The 14586-nt window shown below is 40.5% G+C and overlaps 1 protein-coding gene across 1 annotated transcript in view; it reads left to right on the forward strand.

The window, feature by feature from the left end:
- The window catches only part of tdrd15 (tudor domain containing 15), a 30444-nt gene that overhangs the window by 13160 nt on the left and 2698 nt on the right, over window positions 1-14586 (forward strand). The window contains exons 2-3 of the mRNA XM_005930467.3: window positions 7669-7738; window positions 9017-14482. Coding sequence (XP_005930529.1) covers window positions 7707-7738; window positions 9017-14482 — 5498 coding nt within the window. The 5' untranslated portion in view covers window positions 7669-7706. The remainder of the gene's footprint in view (window positions 1-7668; window positions 7739-9016; window positions 14483-14586) is intronic.

Raw genomic sequence — 14586 nt, forward strand, 5'->3', positions numbered from 1 at the left:
ATATATATATATATATATATATGATATACACATATATATACACATATATACACATATATACACATATATAAAATATATGCATATATATATAATAGCATATATATAAATATATATCAATATATATAGCATATATATAAACATCATATATCATATATCACATAATCACATATATATATCATATATATATAGCATATATATATATATGCATATTATATATATATACATGTGATATATATATGTAGTATATATTATATATCATAATACTATGATATATATAATGGCCCACCCTTAATATATATAATATTATAATATACTAAAATATAGCTTATATATATATATATATATATATATATATATATATATATAATATAGATTGGGTATATATGATATATATAATATAATATATATACATATAATATACATACATATAGCTAATATATATATATTATAATATATTATATATATAATATATATAGCAATTTATATAGCATAAATATATATATCAATATATATATATATATATATATATTACTAATTATAATATCAATATATTAATATATATAGTATATATGTATATATATGTATATATTATATATATGTAATATGATATATTATATATGTTATATTATGTATATATAGTAGTATATATATAGTATGTATATGTATTATATATATATCATATATATATATATATATATATATGATATGAATAATTGGGATATATATTATATATATAGAATTATATATATATCTGATATATATATATAATATAACATATATATATATATATATATATATATATATGTATATATATATGAATGATATCGAGATGTGGAGGAGGAAGTAAACAGAGATAAGGCCTGATGGCAAGCTGAGCCTGATTCCATCCATTAATCTGTCTTAATTTATCCTGTCATAATGCTCCTTTACCTTCCTTAGTACTGGGTTTCATTACATTTTTAATAAGTCTTTGCAGGCACATTATGTACCTATTGTATGGAAAGTTGCTGTTCCTAAATCTAGTTATCTCAAAACTTTAAATGACTTTAGAAAATGCATGAAAAACTGGTGAAGTCAGGGGTTTTAATGCAAACTGAGCACAGGCACGACTCCATGCAGTTTATTTACAGACCACCCAAAGGAGTGAACGATGCCACAGTAACCTTGTTGAACCTGATTGTTAAACACCAGTGGGAAAGCCCACCGTTCAGCCTTCGACACAGTTCAGGCTCGTATTTTAATAAGATGGCTTTTAGAACAATTCGGCATGAATAAAAATCTCGTGGGCTGGATTCTTGACTTTTTAACAAGCTGAAGTCAAAGAGTCCGGGTACATGGGACCCTGTCCAGTCGGGGATGCGTGCTCTCGCCCTCGCTATTTATCTTGTGCACAAATGTGTCAGAGCAGGTTTGAAAAAACAGGGACATTTTAAAGTCTGCAGACAAGTCTTCAGGATCACGTGACCAGCTGCGTCCCACTCAACGATGATTCTGACAAAAGATGTGATCGTGTACTCATGCACAAGCGACCACGTCCATTAAGGGTTCCATTGTAGAATGTGTTTGGTGTTATAAATATCTTGGAACAATCATTGATTCAAAGCTGAATTTTAAATCAAGCTTTGAAGCTGCGTGCAAAAATGGGGACCAGAGACTCTCGTGTTTGAGAAAGCGTTCTCGTTTCCACGCCGATAAAACCACGATGGTTTTATTTCAGCATGCTTCTGCTCGATCTGTTTTATCCTTTCCCCTCGGTGTCGTGGTTTGAATATTTATCTGTAGAAAACAGAAACTCTCCCAATCAAATTGTTAAGAGATCTTAACAGGCTGATTGGTGAACCACAGCAGAACACAGCATCCCTGTACGCCAGATGGTTACAGCGGTGGGTTTGTTCTGGTTTTTCTTGACAGCTAGCTACCCTTTGAACAGTGAGTTTCAGTTTCTTCCTTCTGGAGGAAGATTTCGGGTCCCAGAGTGCAGAAAAGCATGGTTTAAAAACAGCTTTCTCCCAGCCGTCATGACTCAGTTTTTAAAGTTTTTTTTTGTGCTATGCTTATTTGTTGTCTGGTGTCTGTATTGAGAGTGTGCATGTTAGGATGGACGACTCACGACTGCAGAACCTTTCCTTTCCTTTCCTTTCCTTTCCTTTCCTTTCCTTTCTCTTCCTTCCTTTCCTTTCCTTTCCTTTCCTTTCCTTTCTTCCTTCCTTTCCTTTCCTTTCCTTTCCAAATAAATCACATTTCTCTCCCCTTCCCCGTCTCTGTTTGAGAAAACCCTGAGCCAGAGCAAACCTCCGTAACACCTCAGAGTGGGCGACTGTTTTCAGTTTGAAACAATGCCCCCTTTATTGAAACTAAAGACAGAAGGAATAAGAAAACATCTCAGCGCTTTTCTTTCCTCCCGCCCCCCCCCCGGTCATCTGCGGGCCAAGGTGGTCGCACTGCTGGTGTTTACGGTGCTGCAGTTGCCAGATTGGCAATCCAGAAAGTCAAAACTTAGTCAGAGAAAGGTTTCGATAAGAGATACTTTATAATGGCTCAGCCAGATATGAACTCCAGGTACCACCATCATACAGACGCGCTTAAACATGCCCTAACACATACAAAAGCACACAGACACACACATACATGAAAGGCTTTACTTGGTGGTTTGTAAATGGGAGCAGGCAGGTGCTCACTCACGCACACTGAATAACACTTTTGTGCTTCGTCTCAATCTCCTCGTAAATCGCAGCAGCGCTCCAGACTCATTTGCTGCACGTTTGCTCGTGTTTTGATGCAAAGTCTGATTTGTTTGCCTTACGGTATCTTTTTTTTTGTGACACTTCTCTGATCGTGTGTTTTTCTGAGCTGCCGGCTCGCTCATGTCCCAGCATATAAAAAATAGGTCTGGTTGTCAGTTACGTCCCCAGCAGAGACTTGGGAAGCTCTGTGCCGTGTGATAATGGCAGCATCCTTGTGTGGATGTTTGTCATGCCAGAAAAGCAAAAATAAGACTATTTTAAACTCTTATCAACCCCCCCCGACGGCCCTGCAGTGAGTGGATTTTGGTGAGTAAGTACTTTAGGTGGGTAAAAGTGTGTGCAGTGCTGCGTCTTGCACAGATTAAAGGCAAGTTTTTTTACACTCTATATCCAGCAGCTTAAAAGTCCATTCATTCATTTATTCATTCATTTTTTTAAGGATAACTCTGACTGAACCAGCTTTCAGTTTACAGCCTGAGAGGAAGCAGGTCACATGTTAAATAGACCTAATTTATTACCGGGTCCATTTAAAGGAGTGTTTGAACACGTTTCTGGGTGATTTACATAAAGGCACACTAAAAGTAACTTTTTGATTTTTAGGCTAAGTATTAAAAAAAAGGGACATAATCAGGCAGAAGCATGTGGCAACACTGTTTTTATGGGCTTGCAATTTGTGATTTATTCCCCAGTAAATACAATGTTCTCCTTAATTGTGAGCATAAAGCAATCTTGAGTCCGTTCGACTCGACACGCCAGAATGTGTCAACAGATGCAATTAAATCCCATAAAGAGAAATAACTTCTTATTGGAAATGACTCATAAATAAATTGCAAACTGGGATGAACCATGAGCCGAAAATACACGTACATTTTTCCACACGCACACACAAGTTGTTGCCCGGTCTCCCTGTATGTCTGTATTGTTTTGTTTTTGTGTTGTGGTTATTGTGGTATATCTTACACTGCCATCAGACTCCATCCTGGAACATCAAAGTGTGCTGGTGCTCTTTGTCATCCTCTAATATCCCACAGTGAAGGCGTAGTTTTCTGTTGACTGTACTGACTGTGCCACCCTAAAAGTCATTGACTTTCATTGTGTGTCTTTTGCTCTGGGATGAGCCGAGCGCACAGCACCAGTGACTCATCCTCTCTAGATGGAGAGTGGCCTTTTCTGCAGCCTATCAGATGTCACCGGGGCTCCTCTGTTGTGGTCACACAGCCGTTCACAGAAGATGAATCACATTAATAAAAGCCATCTTTGCATAGCTCTGCAGCTCAGCTGAGGTCAGCTGGTGGCATTTGAAGCTTTTTGAAACCTGAAAAAGTGGCGAGCTTCAAACAAAGTCGCCGATGTTGATGCGTTACGGCGCACATTGAGGGATGCGTCTCGAGTGTTGTGCATTTACTGAATCAACATGCCTCTGCTTATTCCGAGCGCGTGTGAAAGAGAGCCGCAGCTTTTTGGTCTATTGTCTGCTTTTAAAAGAGTCTCTGACTACAAAGGCTCGTCTTATTCCTCATCCTGCTGAGTGATCCTTTTCCTCAATGACGCGTCTGTGAATGCAAATATGCTTAGAAAGAAGTGGAGGCTTGTTGACTTTGTTGGTTTTGCAGTTTTGAATGGTTTGAAGGCCGCGCATCAGTATTTAAATTATTATGAGAGGATTTTTTTCCCTTCTTGTCTGTCTGAGCCACTCAACCTTTCCTGACCTTGATATTAAATAACGTCTAATTTGTAGAAAAATCCTGTGGTTGCAGTAGCTCAGGGTATGAGCTCAGTGGCAGTGGATTACTCACAGGTGAATGTGAGTGTATGTGAGCAAATCTGCCACTGGAGCTGTTTTTCCTTTATGTTTTGATATATCTGGATTAGCAATCACTTGGTGGGCAGTAGCATGCGGCACAGGTCAGTTTCGACAGGCTGTGCTGATCTCACAGATTCATATTTGAATAAAAAAATGTCTCCCTCTGGTGGAGAAGCAACCAATCAGCATCTTGTTATCAGTTTACTACATCTTCAACTTGTTGACCATGTACTTTTTTATGTATTACTGTAACAGCAGTATTGATTTACTGTCTTAGATGTGAACCCGATGCCTCATCTGCTTTCTTGCTATCACAATATCTCTGTTACTCCCCGACACAATCAGATGCACAGAGATGTAGGGAAAGGGAGACAACACGAGGGAGTGGAAGGAAAATGATTTTGTTTGGTTTCGCGTGAAGTGCCAGAGGCTCCGACCTCAAGTGTAACTCATCACTCTGTTAGCTACCCCTGTCACAGTTAACCAGATCATCCTACATTAAAGAAAATGAGAAGAACAGCAATTATGGAAGAAATGACGGAAATGGGATCAAATTTAAAAGCCTTTTAGACATGGTTTCTCAATTAGGATTTCAACCTGTGTATAATAGCTTATATTATCTCGGACTTTCTGAGCTTTGTATTGAAATGTTGCAGTATATTCAGTTTATTACCATGCGAGGCAGGCAGGGGATTTGATGTGGTGGCATGCCGTGGTAATGGGTTTGTATGCCTTCTTATTATGATATATAATACTTTTACATTACTAACTTTTTTCCGTTCTGTTCTGCTAAATATTCCAATTTTACTTTTAAGTTATATCTCTCTTAGCGTAAGCATGAGGCTACCCTTTCAGTAGCCAAATGCTTTTTATCTCTCACGTAATATTTTCCATAGCTGGTCAAACAAAGTTTTTTGCCCGTCTTACTTTTGCTGTGTGGTTGTGAGGCAGCATTTACACGTATATCAAGCTGCTGTAGTTACTTAAGAAGAGCAGACATTCATTAAAAGTCACTCCACAGTGATTTCAATCATGCTGCTTCAGCATCTCCTCCTCCCATCTCTCTTGCTCTGAAGCAGATGTGAGTGTTGACGGTTGAACCTCGATCTGCCACCAAGTCAAACCTTTTGCCCTCCTTTATTGATGAAACCATCGATCTCAGCAGTTTTAAACAGGCCCAAATATTAAAAGATGTACCTTCTTTTCATCCTCCGCATCACTTTCCTTCCATCTTTCCAGTTTTTCGCTCTCCTTATTATTTCTGTGCCTGTGGTTTGTTACTCAATGAAGAATAACATGTTCGGGCATCTCTGTGCTGTGAGAACTAGCAGATTTGTGGAGCAGCGTTTTATAGTTCAAGCCTAATAGTCGCTTAATGTAACCTATATATCTTCCAGGAAAAGAGGAAAAGAAGCAGCGAGAGGAGATATAATAATATATCTTCAGTAACGTGCTTTTGACAGGTGGATCCATAATCTACTTCCCTGTCCCCGTGGTATCTCTCTGCCTTGCTCTGCCTCATACACCTGAGGCCAGTAAAGATCCTCAAACTGTAGTCTGGAGGCACATGATGCGTCCGTTGTCGTCGTGCATGGGGGTCTGTTACACACACACAACACACACCACGACACACATGAGCACACAACACACCACAGCACACACACACACACACACACACACACACTACAACACACACACACACACACACACACGCGCACGCATGCATGCACAAACACAGCTTACACTCCAACAGCTGCTGCTCTTGTCTGTGCCGTTTTTGTGTGTCTTTTTTACACGCTCTCTCCCTGTTTTTCATGTTGCTCTCTGACCAGAGCACTTGCTGTGTAGGAGGCGCGGCTTTCTTTTTCTCATTCACACACAAACACACATCTTTGAGTCTCGAGATCACAGAAGGCCTGTGATCACGCTCTTTTCCTGGTGACTCGGTGTTTAGTGCTGCCTCTTGAGATGGTGCGCCTGTAGGCATGCCAGATCCCTCTCTGTCCGCCCTGCAGTCGCCCTCACCAGGGGGGCCTTCGGTCAATCTTTCTGCATCGGTGCGTATTATGCAGCATTGGACAGTCTAAGCTCACTCTCAGACTCTTGGCCCCCCCCTCTAGGTAGCTCCAGGCGTTCGCCCTTACTTTTGCCTCACAACTCATTGACAAGCACATGATGTGAGAAGCCGTGGCTCAGGTATAAGCCATGATGTGAGAAAGGCCAGTTTGCTGTCTATTGTGCTAGTGTATTCAGAGTCGTTCTCACATCATGTCAGGAAAATCTCGATTGTGTTTCAGCCAGAAAGAGTGTTCATGGTATTTGGTCTTTGGAATTCTTTTGTGGTGCAAGTTGGGATGACAATTCCTTGTTACAGAGGAATTGAATTAGGAAATGATATGAACGCGTTCACTGGTTAAAAACTGCGTATTTTGTAGCTCCATCACAGTTATGTATCGACAGCAGTCCCCACTCTCTGTCTCTTTCCTTGCCATTTTTCTGTCAGTTTAGAGAACATAATTCTTCCCTCTCGTCTAGTTCGCTTGGGAGCTGTGATTGTTTCTCTTGATTTTTATTTGGAATTTTGAAGTTCTATAAGATATTGTACTGTGTTATGTACGCTCTATATTCTTAGAAGCTCTGTTGTGTTTAGCTTCTCTTTTTGTTATCGTCTGTCTTTATATATTGACATCCTCCTTATGTGTTCTGAACCTCAGTATTTTGCTTATGATTGACTGTTACATAGCGGGATCTTTCACATCTTTTACAATCTTCCAGCTTAGCTTCTGTCTTGCTAGCTTGCGCTGCGCTCAGTGGATCTGCGCTCGACAGTGCAGCCTAGGCGGAGTAGTCGAACGCAGATCCACTGAGCTCTCAACACAGACAGCATCGTCAGAAGAGAAGTTGAAAAAACAAATTAAAATATTTGTTCGATACATATGCGTACCGAACCGAAAGCACTGTATCGAACGGTTCAATACCGATACGAGTATCGTTGCACCCCTAACATATATGTATATATATGTGGTGAGAGAAATACCTGTACCTGATAATAACCTCAGAAGCCTGGCTTTAAATCATATATTAGTTGTCGAATTAAGGCTTTTTTTCCCCTCCCTACAGGTTTATTTTGGGATGCAATTGTTCCTTATTCTGCTGCCATGCAGTCCACACTGGGATCTGATCTTGAAAGGTAAGAATGTGCTTTTCTGTTTCTTTTTCTATTTATTTTGATCACATAGACAATATGCAGAAAATCATTTAGAGGAAAAAAAGAAAAAATATATTATAATATAAACATTCTGTACAAAATAAAGCAAAACACACTACAATATCATGTAGTGAAGCCACGGCTAACAAATTCACTGAAATTCAACAGCTATCTCTTCTTTATATCTCGTGAAAACCAGATCTTTATACTTCTTTCTAAAGTGCATCACAAATGTGTAAAACCATTATGTAAAAGTATTATATCTGACTTCATGCTCCTATGCAGGGGATACACAGTTTGGAAAATTCTGGGTATTTAAAAGAACATATTTTTTTGATGTTTTATAATGTTTTCTTCTTTGTTAATTAGCTTCAGGAAAATGGCAAAGCTAAATTGTTCAGCCTTTCAATTGCACAAATTTCAGAAACAGAATTTCAGATATAAGGAGCATTGTGCTACACTGAGAGAAGAAAAGAAGCTGATAGAGAAGGGATTGTCATTGTTAGGGCTTTTAAGTCGTATAAGCCATGCAAAACTTTACGAGGCATGACATAACGATGCACTGCTACTAATACATGGTGTAATAAAGGCAGAAAGTCAAATCCTGGCTTTTGAGTCACAATTTCAGTGATATTAGTCCCAGATATTGGATCTCAAATAAAAACATCTGTTGTTTCAAGTTATGCTCTGTTGTTTATGGCAATATTGTTTTCATCATTTGGATGATTGGAAGCAATCAGGAATGTGAATGTAAGCATGGTGAGTAAAGGTGAGACAGAGGCAGGACAAAGACCAGCCGAGACAAATCGAGGAGCTTGTTTGTAAATGAGGGCGTCTCTTTGTGGCACGCATGTGGTTTGGTTATGAGAAGTCTGACGTGGACCAGAGAACATTTCCCAATAGTTCTGTGTAAAAGGAGAAAAGTAATCACATATGGATTAGCACCATTCATCTTTGAGCTTATAATTAAAAAAATTCTTTAATGTGGTTTTTATATAAACTAGCACTATTAATAAACTAGTCATTTATAGAGTTTCCATAAAATGTAATATACTTTGATACATTTCATTATTAGATATTGGGAAATGAGATTTTGGTATGGAATATCAGAGTGATTTTGACTCCTTGCATTTTAACATTTCAATGAATTGGCATATATAAATAATACATAAAACATGAATATAAATTCTATACAAAGTAACCATTTAATCTGTACTTGTATGAACTACTGTTCATAATGAAAGCCATTTTACTTTGCAGGTCTCAAGATTTATCCCCGTCGGCACCATGCGCCCTTTGGCCAGTGGACCTGAAGTTAACTCACTTGGACTGGAACCCTGAAGCAATCCTGATACACTTCCAGGGACAGTACCTCACCATATGTGAACTTGACTACAGTATCTTGCAGGGAGAAATACAGAATGTACCAAAGACTAAAGCTGAAGTGGATATTGGAGAGTTTTGCCTCGTGGAAGATTTGACTTCAGCTCGCTGGTACAGAGGAAGAGTTCAGAAACGACGGGACAACCTCTTTGATGTTTTCCTCATTGATCACGGTAACGTGTTGACTGTCAGTGCCACAAACGTTTCTTCCTGTTCAAATGACCTGTTCATCCTGCCTCCGAAAATAGTTTGTGGTTTTCTTGCTAATGTGCTGCTTCTTCAGAGTTGTTCTCACTCTGTGGTTGAGGAGTATTTCTCAAGCCTGATCAGCAGAAATATCAACGGTTACATTCAAGCACTGCTTCCCCACAAAGTCCTCCTACTAGAAGTCCCTGACATCAACACCGGCTTAGTTACACATGGCTTTGGGAGATATGTGGACACTGATACATTTCTCTTCTTGGTAGAGATGCTTACAGAGATGCCTCTCAAACAGAAAATAGAGCCGGTTCCTGACTTACTCATTGAAAAGCCAAGGGGACAAGAAGTTTGTTTTAAACCATCAGGTTTGCAGGGATATGAAGGCATTTTTTCACTCTATGGACCATCCTTGTGTTGTGGGACACAAGCTAAAGTGAGAGTAACTGCTGCTGTCAGCCCTGGGCTGTTTTACTGTCAGATGGCCAGTGTGGAAGCAGAGCTCTGGGAAATGTCAAAGAAGTTAGCTGCATCATGTGAATGCAGACCTAAAGAAAGTTCTCAGATGACTCCAGAGAACCTGGGTTTATTGTCCTCAGCTAAAAGCAAAGATGGGAGATGGTACAGAGGCTTGGTGCAGTTTCTCCCAGGCAGTTCTTGGGTTAGAGTCTCATTTGTTGACTACGGATTCGTTGAATCCGTCAAAGTTGAAAACATCCACAGGTTGGCACCTGAATTGTATTCAACGCCAATTATGGCATTCCCTTGCTCTCTGGCATGCCTGAGTGATGAGGATAAGGCCATCAAAACTCAGCAGTTGTGTCTCCTGAAATCAGGCTTACTTGGAGGACGATTACACGTGGAGATCACTAGATACGATGAAGAACACCACCTGTACTGTGTCACTATAATTAGTGCTGAAGATGAAGGTGTGGAAGAGCCGGAGCCTGTCAGAAAGTGTCCAGTCATGAAGGTTGAGTCCGTTTCTGAGGCTGAAGAACAGGGTGGCTTCTTGTACCATGAAACAATCATGGGCGAAACACTGGGGCAAACGCTGAAGGTAGAAGAGGTGCAGGTAGACTCCGTGTTTGTGGGCTATGTTGAACATGTCCAAAATCCAAACCATTTCTGGATTAGAACACAAAAACGCAATGAGGAGTTTGAAGAAATGATGTCAAAGATGGCAGAACACTTCGAACACGTGAAGCTGGATGAAGACGTACTGTTAAATCCTAAGCTTGGAACACTGTGCTGTGCGGTTTATGAGGGAGACATGCATTTTTACAGGGGTGTAGTGACAGACACTCTTAAGCACGGAGCTGAAGTTTTGTTCATCGATTTTGGGAACACTGATAAAGTGCCACACATGCTGATCAAGAATATTCCTGAGTCATTTGCCTGCAAGGCGGCATTTGCCATTTGTTGTACTCTTTCGAATGTTTTTCCTGTTGAAGACATCTGGACAAGTTCAGCCTCTGATTTCTTCAGAAGAGCTGTGTCAAACAAAGCCTTGCTAGTCCATGTCGTACAAATGAGAAAAAACAAATTTGTTGTTGACCTTTTTGAGATGGGAAGTGGCAACAATCAGAGTATTACTGAGCTCCTGGTCTCTTCCAAGCAGGCTGAATACATTCCGAAAGGGCACTTGGACCAAAAAAGGACAGAAAAGACAAGGTGCCTCCAAAGTAATGTGAAAACAAACATCGCTGAGGATAAGGAGCAATGGAAGATTTTTAAGGAAGAAGAGAATGCATTGAATAATGAACCTGAGAATGAACCTGAGAAAGCTCAACTTCTTGCTAGCATCAAGCTGTTAAATATCAAGCCTGGGTGTGAGTTGACTGTGAACTGCTCTTATATCAGCTCTCCATCAGATTTCTGGTGCCAGCCTCAAGACATGGTTCCAGCTTTGGAAGAACTGATGGATAAACTTCAGCAGTATTATTCAACTCATTGGGTTCCCCTAGAGTCAGGAGATTCATGCTGCATTGCCAAGTCACCTCAAGATGGACGATGGTACAGGGCCTTAATCACTGCAAAACAGAGAGACAATGTCACAGTAACGTTGGTTGATTATGGGAATACTGTCCAAGTCAGTGAACACATTCTTCAAGCAATAATGCCAGAATTTCTTTATTTGGAAGAACAAGCTTTCAGGTGCAGCCTTTACAACTTAATTGAACCTGCTGACCCTAAGAACTCTGGGAATTGGAGTCCAGAAGGCTGTAGGTTGCTGAAAGATTTTGTCTTCAGCAGCACTGGAGCTCTAAAATGTAAAGTTGTCTCCCAGTTATATGTGAAAAACAAGGGGCTGTGCAATGTTGTTGATCTCTACAACAGCCAAACCCAGCAGAGTGTGACAGATACGTTCACAGAACAAGGCCTGGCAACACGAGTGACGGCGTCAACAAGGCAACAGCAAGCAGCGTTTCCGGAATCTTTTATCTACTCTTCACATGATCTACACCCAGGAAATGAGGAACAAATGTATGTCACCTACGTTAACAGTCAGTGGGAGGTCTACTGCCATCTTGAAAGAAACACTGACATTATTGTTGAGCTTGAGAAGAAAATCTCAGAGGAGAGTAAACACATGATGCAAGTTGTTACAAGAGCTGTTGTAAGCAAACTGTGCCTGGCAAAATACTTTGATGGCAAGTGGTACCGCGGTGTAGTGCATCCTATTCATTCACCTCTGCATTTCAGTGTGTTTTTTGTGGACTATGGAAACACAAGCATATCAGAGAAGACCAAAGTCATGTTCATCCCGAGAGACTCATCAGATTTGTTGTACACGCCCATGCAAGCCGTGAGATGTTGTCTCCATTCAGTGTCCAAGAAAGATGTGTATGCAGATGTTAAGGAGTGGCTCAGTAGTGCAGTCCTCAACAAGCAAGTGAAAGCTGTCATACTTGGAAAGAATGAAGATGGTTCATTTGATGTCGAATTATTTGATGGAGACACGAACATCAATGAGAAGTTGAAGGAGCTCATTCTCAGTCTTTCATGTAAACCCAAGACTGCTGTTAGATTTGAGATGATCAACAGAAAACAGAAAACCTCCTGCAAACGAAACACAAAGTCTTCGTTAAAAAGCAAGAGTCATCCTAGAGTGTATTCAAATCTTTCGACATTGTCCACTGTCCACAGAGGTACTAAAAAGAAAGAAAACACAAAAAGCCTTGTTGGTGGGAGAACTCAAAGCAAGAACACAAGAGTGAGAACACAGAATGAGGGCACATTGAACACCCGGGCCTCTGTGAAATCGCAGAACAGTCAAGTGAAACAACAAAGACAGGAACAGAAGCAAGCCCAACAGAAAGAGGCAAAAGAAATACCCCAACTGCTGCCTGACAAAAAGATATGTGCAGGCTTTAGGGCAAAGTGTTTTGTTTCCCACACAGACTCCATTTACAGCTTTTTTCTTCAGCTGTCAGAGGATGAACCTGCCATCTTGAAAATGGGTGAAGCTCTCAACTCAGGTACCCTCAGAGAATCCTTGAAGATGCCTACAACCTTAAGAATCAATGACATTGTTTTGGCTGAGTTTGAGGAGGACGGTGCCCTTTATCGTTCAGTTGTGAAGAACTTTGCAGGCAATTCGTGTTTCAAAGTTGAGTTTGTGGACTATGGAAACTCGGCAGTCGTTGAGAAGAAAAAGATCTTCTCTATACCAAAGGAGCATCTGTCACATCCGAGATTCAGTATACTATGCTCGCTGCTGGATCCAAGCACATTCAGAAATGATGTGGCTTTCACTGATGCAGTAATGGAGAAGCCACTGATGGTTGAGTTCATAGAGCAATGTGGAACCAAGTGGGACATAAAGATTAAGGTTCTTGATGGAGAAGTGGGCCTTAATGCAGGACCTGTAACTGAAAGGGAGGATGAGTCTCCTAATTCTGAAGCTAATGAGAAATTGAGGTCCCACAAACAGAATAACCAAAGAGATGAAGCATGCAAGAATGAAATAAGGTCTGAAAGAAAGATGGCTACTGTCAAAGGTGAAACATTCACGCCTAAACCACCATCTGTTAAGGTGTTAGTGCCGATGAGGATGAAAATTCACAGGTATCGCAGGATAAGAGTCAAGAGTAGCAAGAGTAAGACGACAAAGAGATTTGGAAATGCATCCCTTACCCCATCTATTCAAGCCAGAGACTCAGAGAATGGAATGCTTTTGTCGGTCCAGAGTAATGGCTGCTTTTACGTAAGACTTCTTAGGACCAGTGACTGTCTCACTGCATTGGAAAGTCACATTGCAGATAGCCTGGTCAAGTGCAAGATGGTAGCAAGAGAGGATATCAAACAAGGCCTCAAGTGCTTAGTTCAAGTCCAGAGTCACAACAAGTGGCACAGAGCCATAGTTCAGCACCTGAATGATGAAAATGTCAATGTTTTCCTGGTGGATCACGGAATAACAGTGGAAATCCCAATTGGTTCCATTCGACAGCAGTGTAGTGACCTGTTGAAATTCCCAAACCTTGCAGTGCTGTGCAAGATGAACAGGCTTGGGTTCACTGAGATGGACGATGATCACAGACACTGGTGTGAAACTCTGAAACCCTTGATAGGCAAAGAAGTCAAGCTGATTTTTGTGCATTATTCTGAAGCGGATAGCCTCTGGATGGTTGAAATAATCATAAACAAACCGTTTCTCATGTTGCATCAAGTTGTGTCACTGCAGCAAAATGGAGGCACTGAAAAAGGACCAACCGTGGAGACCAGCCCTCCTCAGCGGCTTGCCTTTGCTCCAGTTCAAATGGACAAATTATATTCTGGCTTTGCTGCTGCAGTTAAGACGCCTTCTGACTTCTGTGTGTCTCTAGAGGATTTTCTTCTTGTAACAAACAAAGTGTCAGTTGAGCTGGATGACCTTCCAGACAAGATAACAACCCTCCCAAAGGTCACTTATTCCTGCATCCTGAGAGGTGTGAAGCCAGCTGGATTGGATGATCAGTGGCCTGATGAGGCGGTGGTCTTCTTCCAGCAATGTTTGTATGGGAAGAACCTCCAGATCTTCTTCAGAGAGTTTGTGTCAAACACACACTGGAAGGTGGACATTCTTGTAGATGGTGTCCATGTTGCCAAGGAGCTGGTGGATGCTGGACATGCCAGCTATGTGGATGTCATGCTAGGACTCAGGTATGCTTTATAATTTAAAATCTGACTGAAAGTGTATTAGAAGTGATCAAAATAAGCACATATTTAGTCCTTTGATATGTTTTTTTAATGACTTCAAATCCACG

This window comes from Haplochromis burtoni, unplaced genomic scaffold (genome assembly GCF_018398535.1).
Source record: "Haplochromis burtoni strain Fernald_Lab_line unplaced genomic scaffold, NCSU_Asbu1 Contig_93, whole genome shotgun sequence".
Lineage (NCBI taxonomy): Eukaryota > Metazoa > Chordata > Actinopteri > Cichliformes > Cichlidae > Haplochromis > Haplochromis burtoni.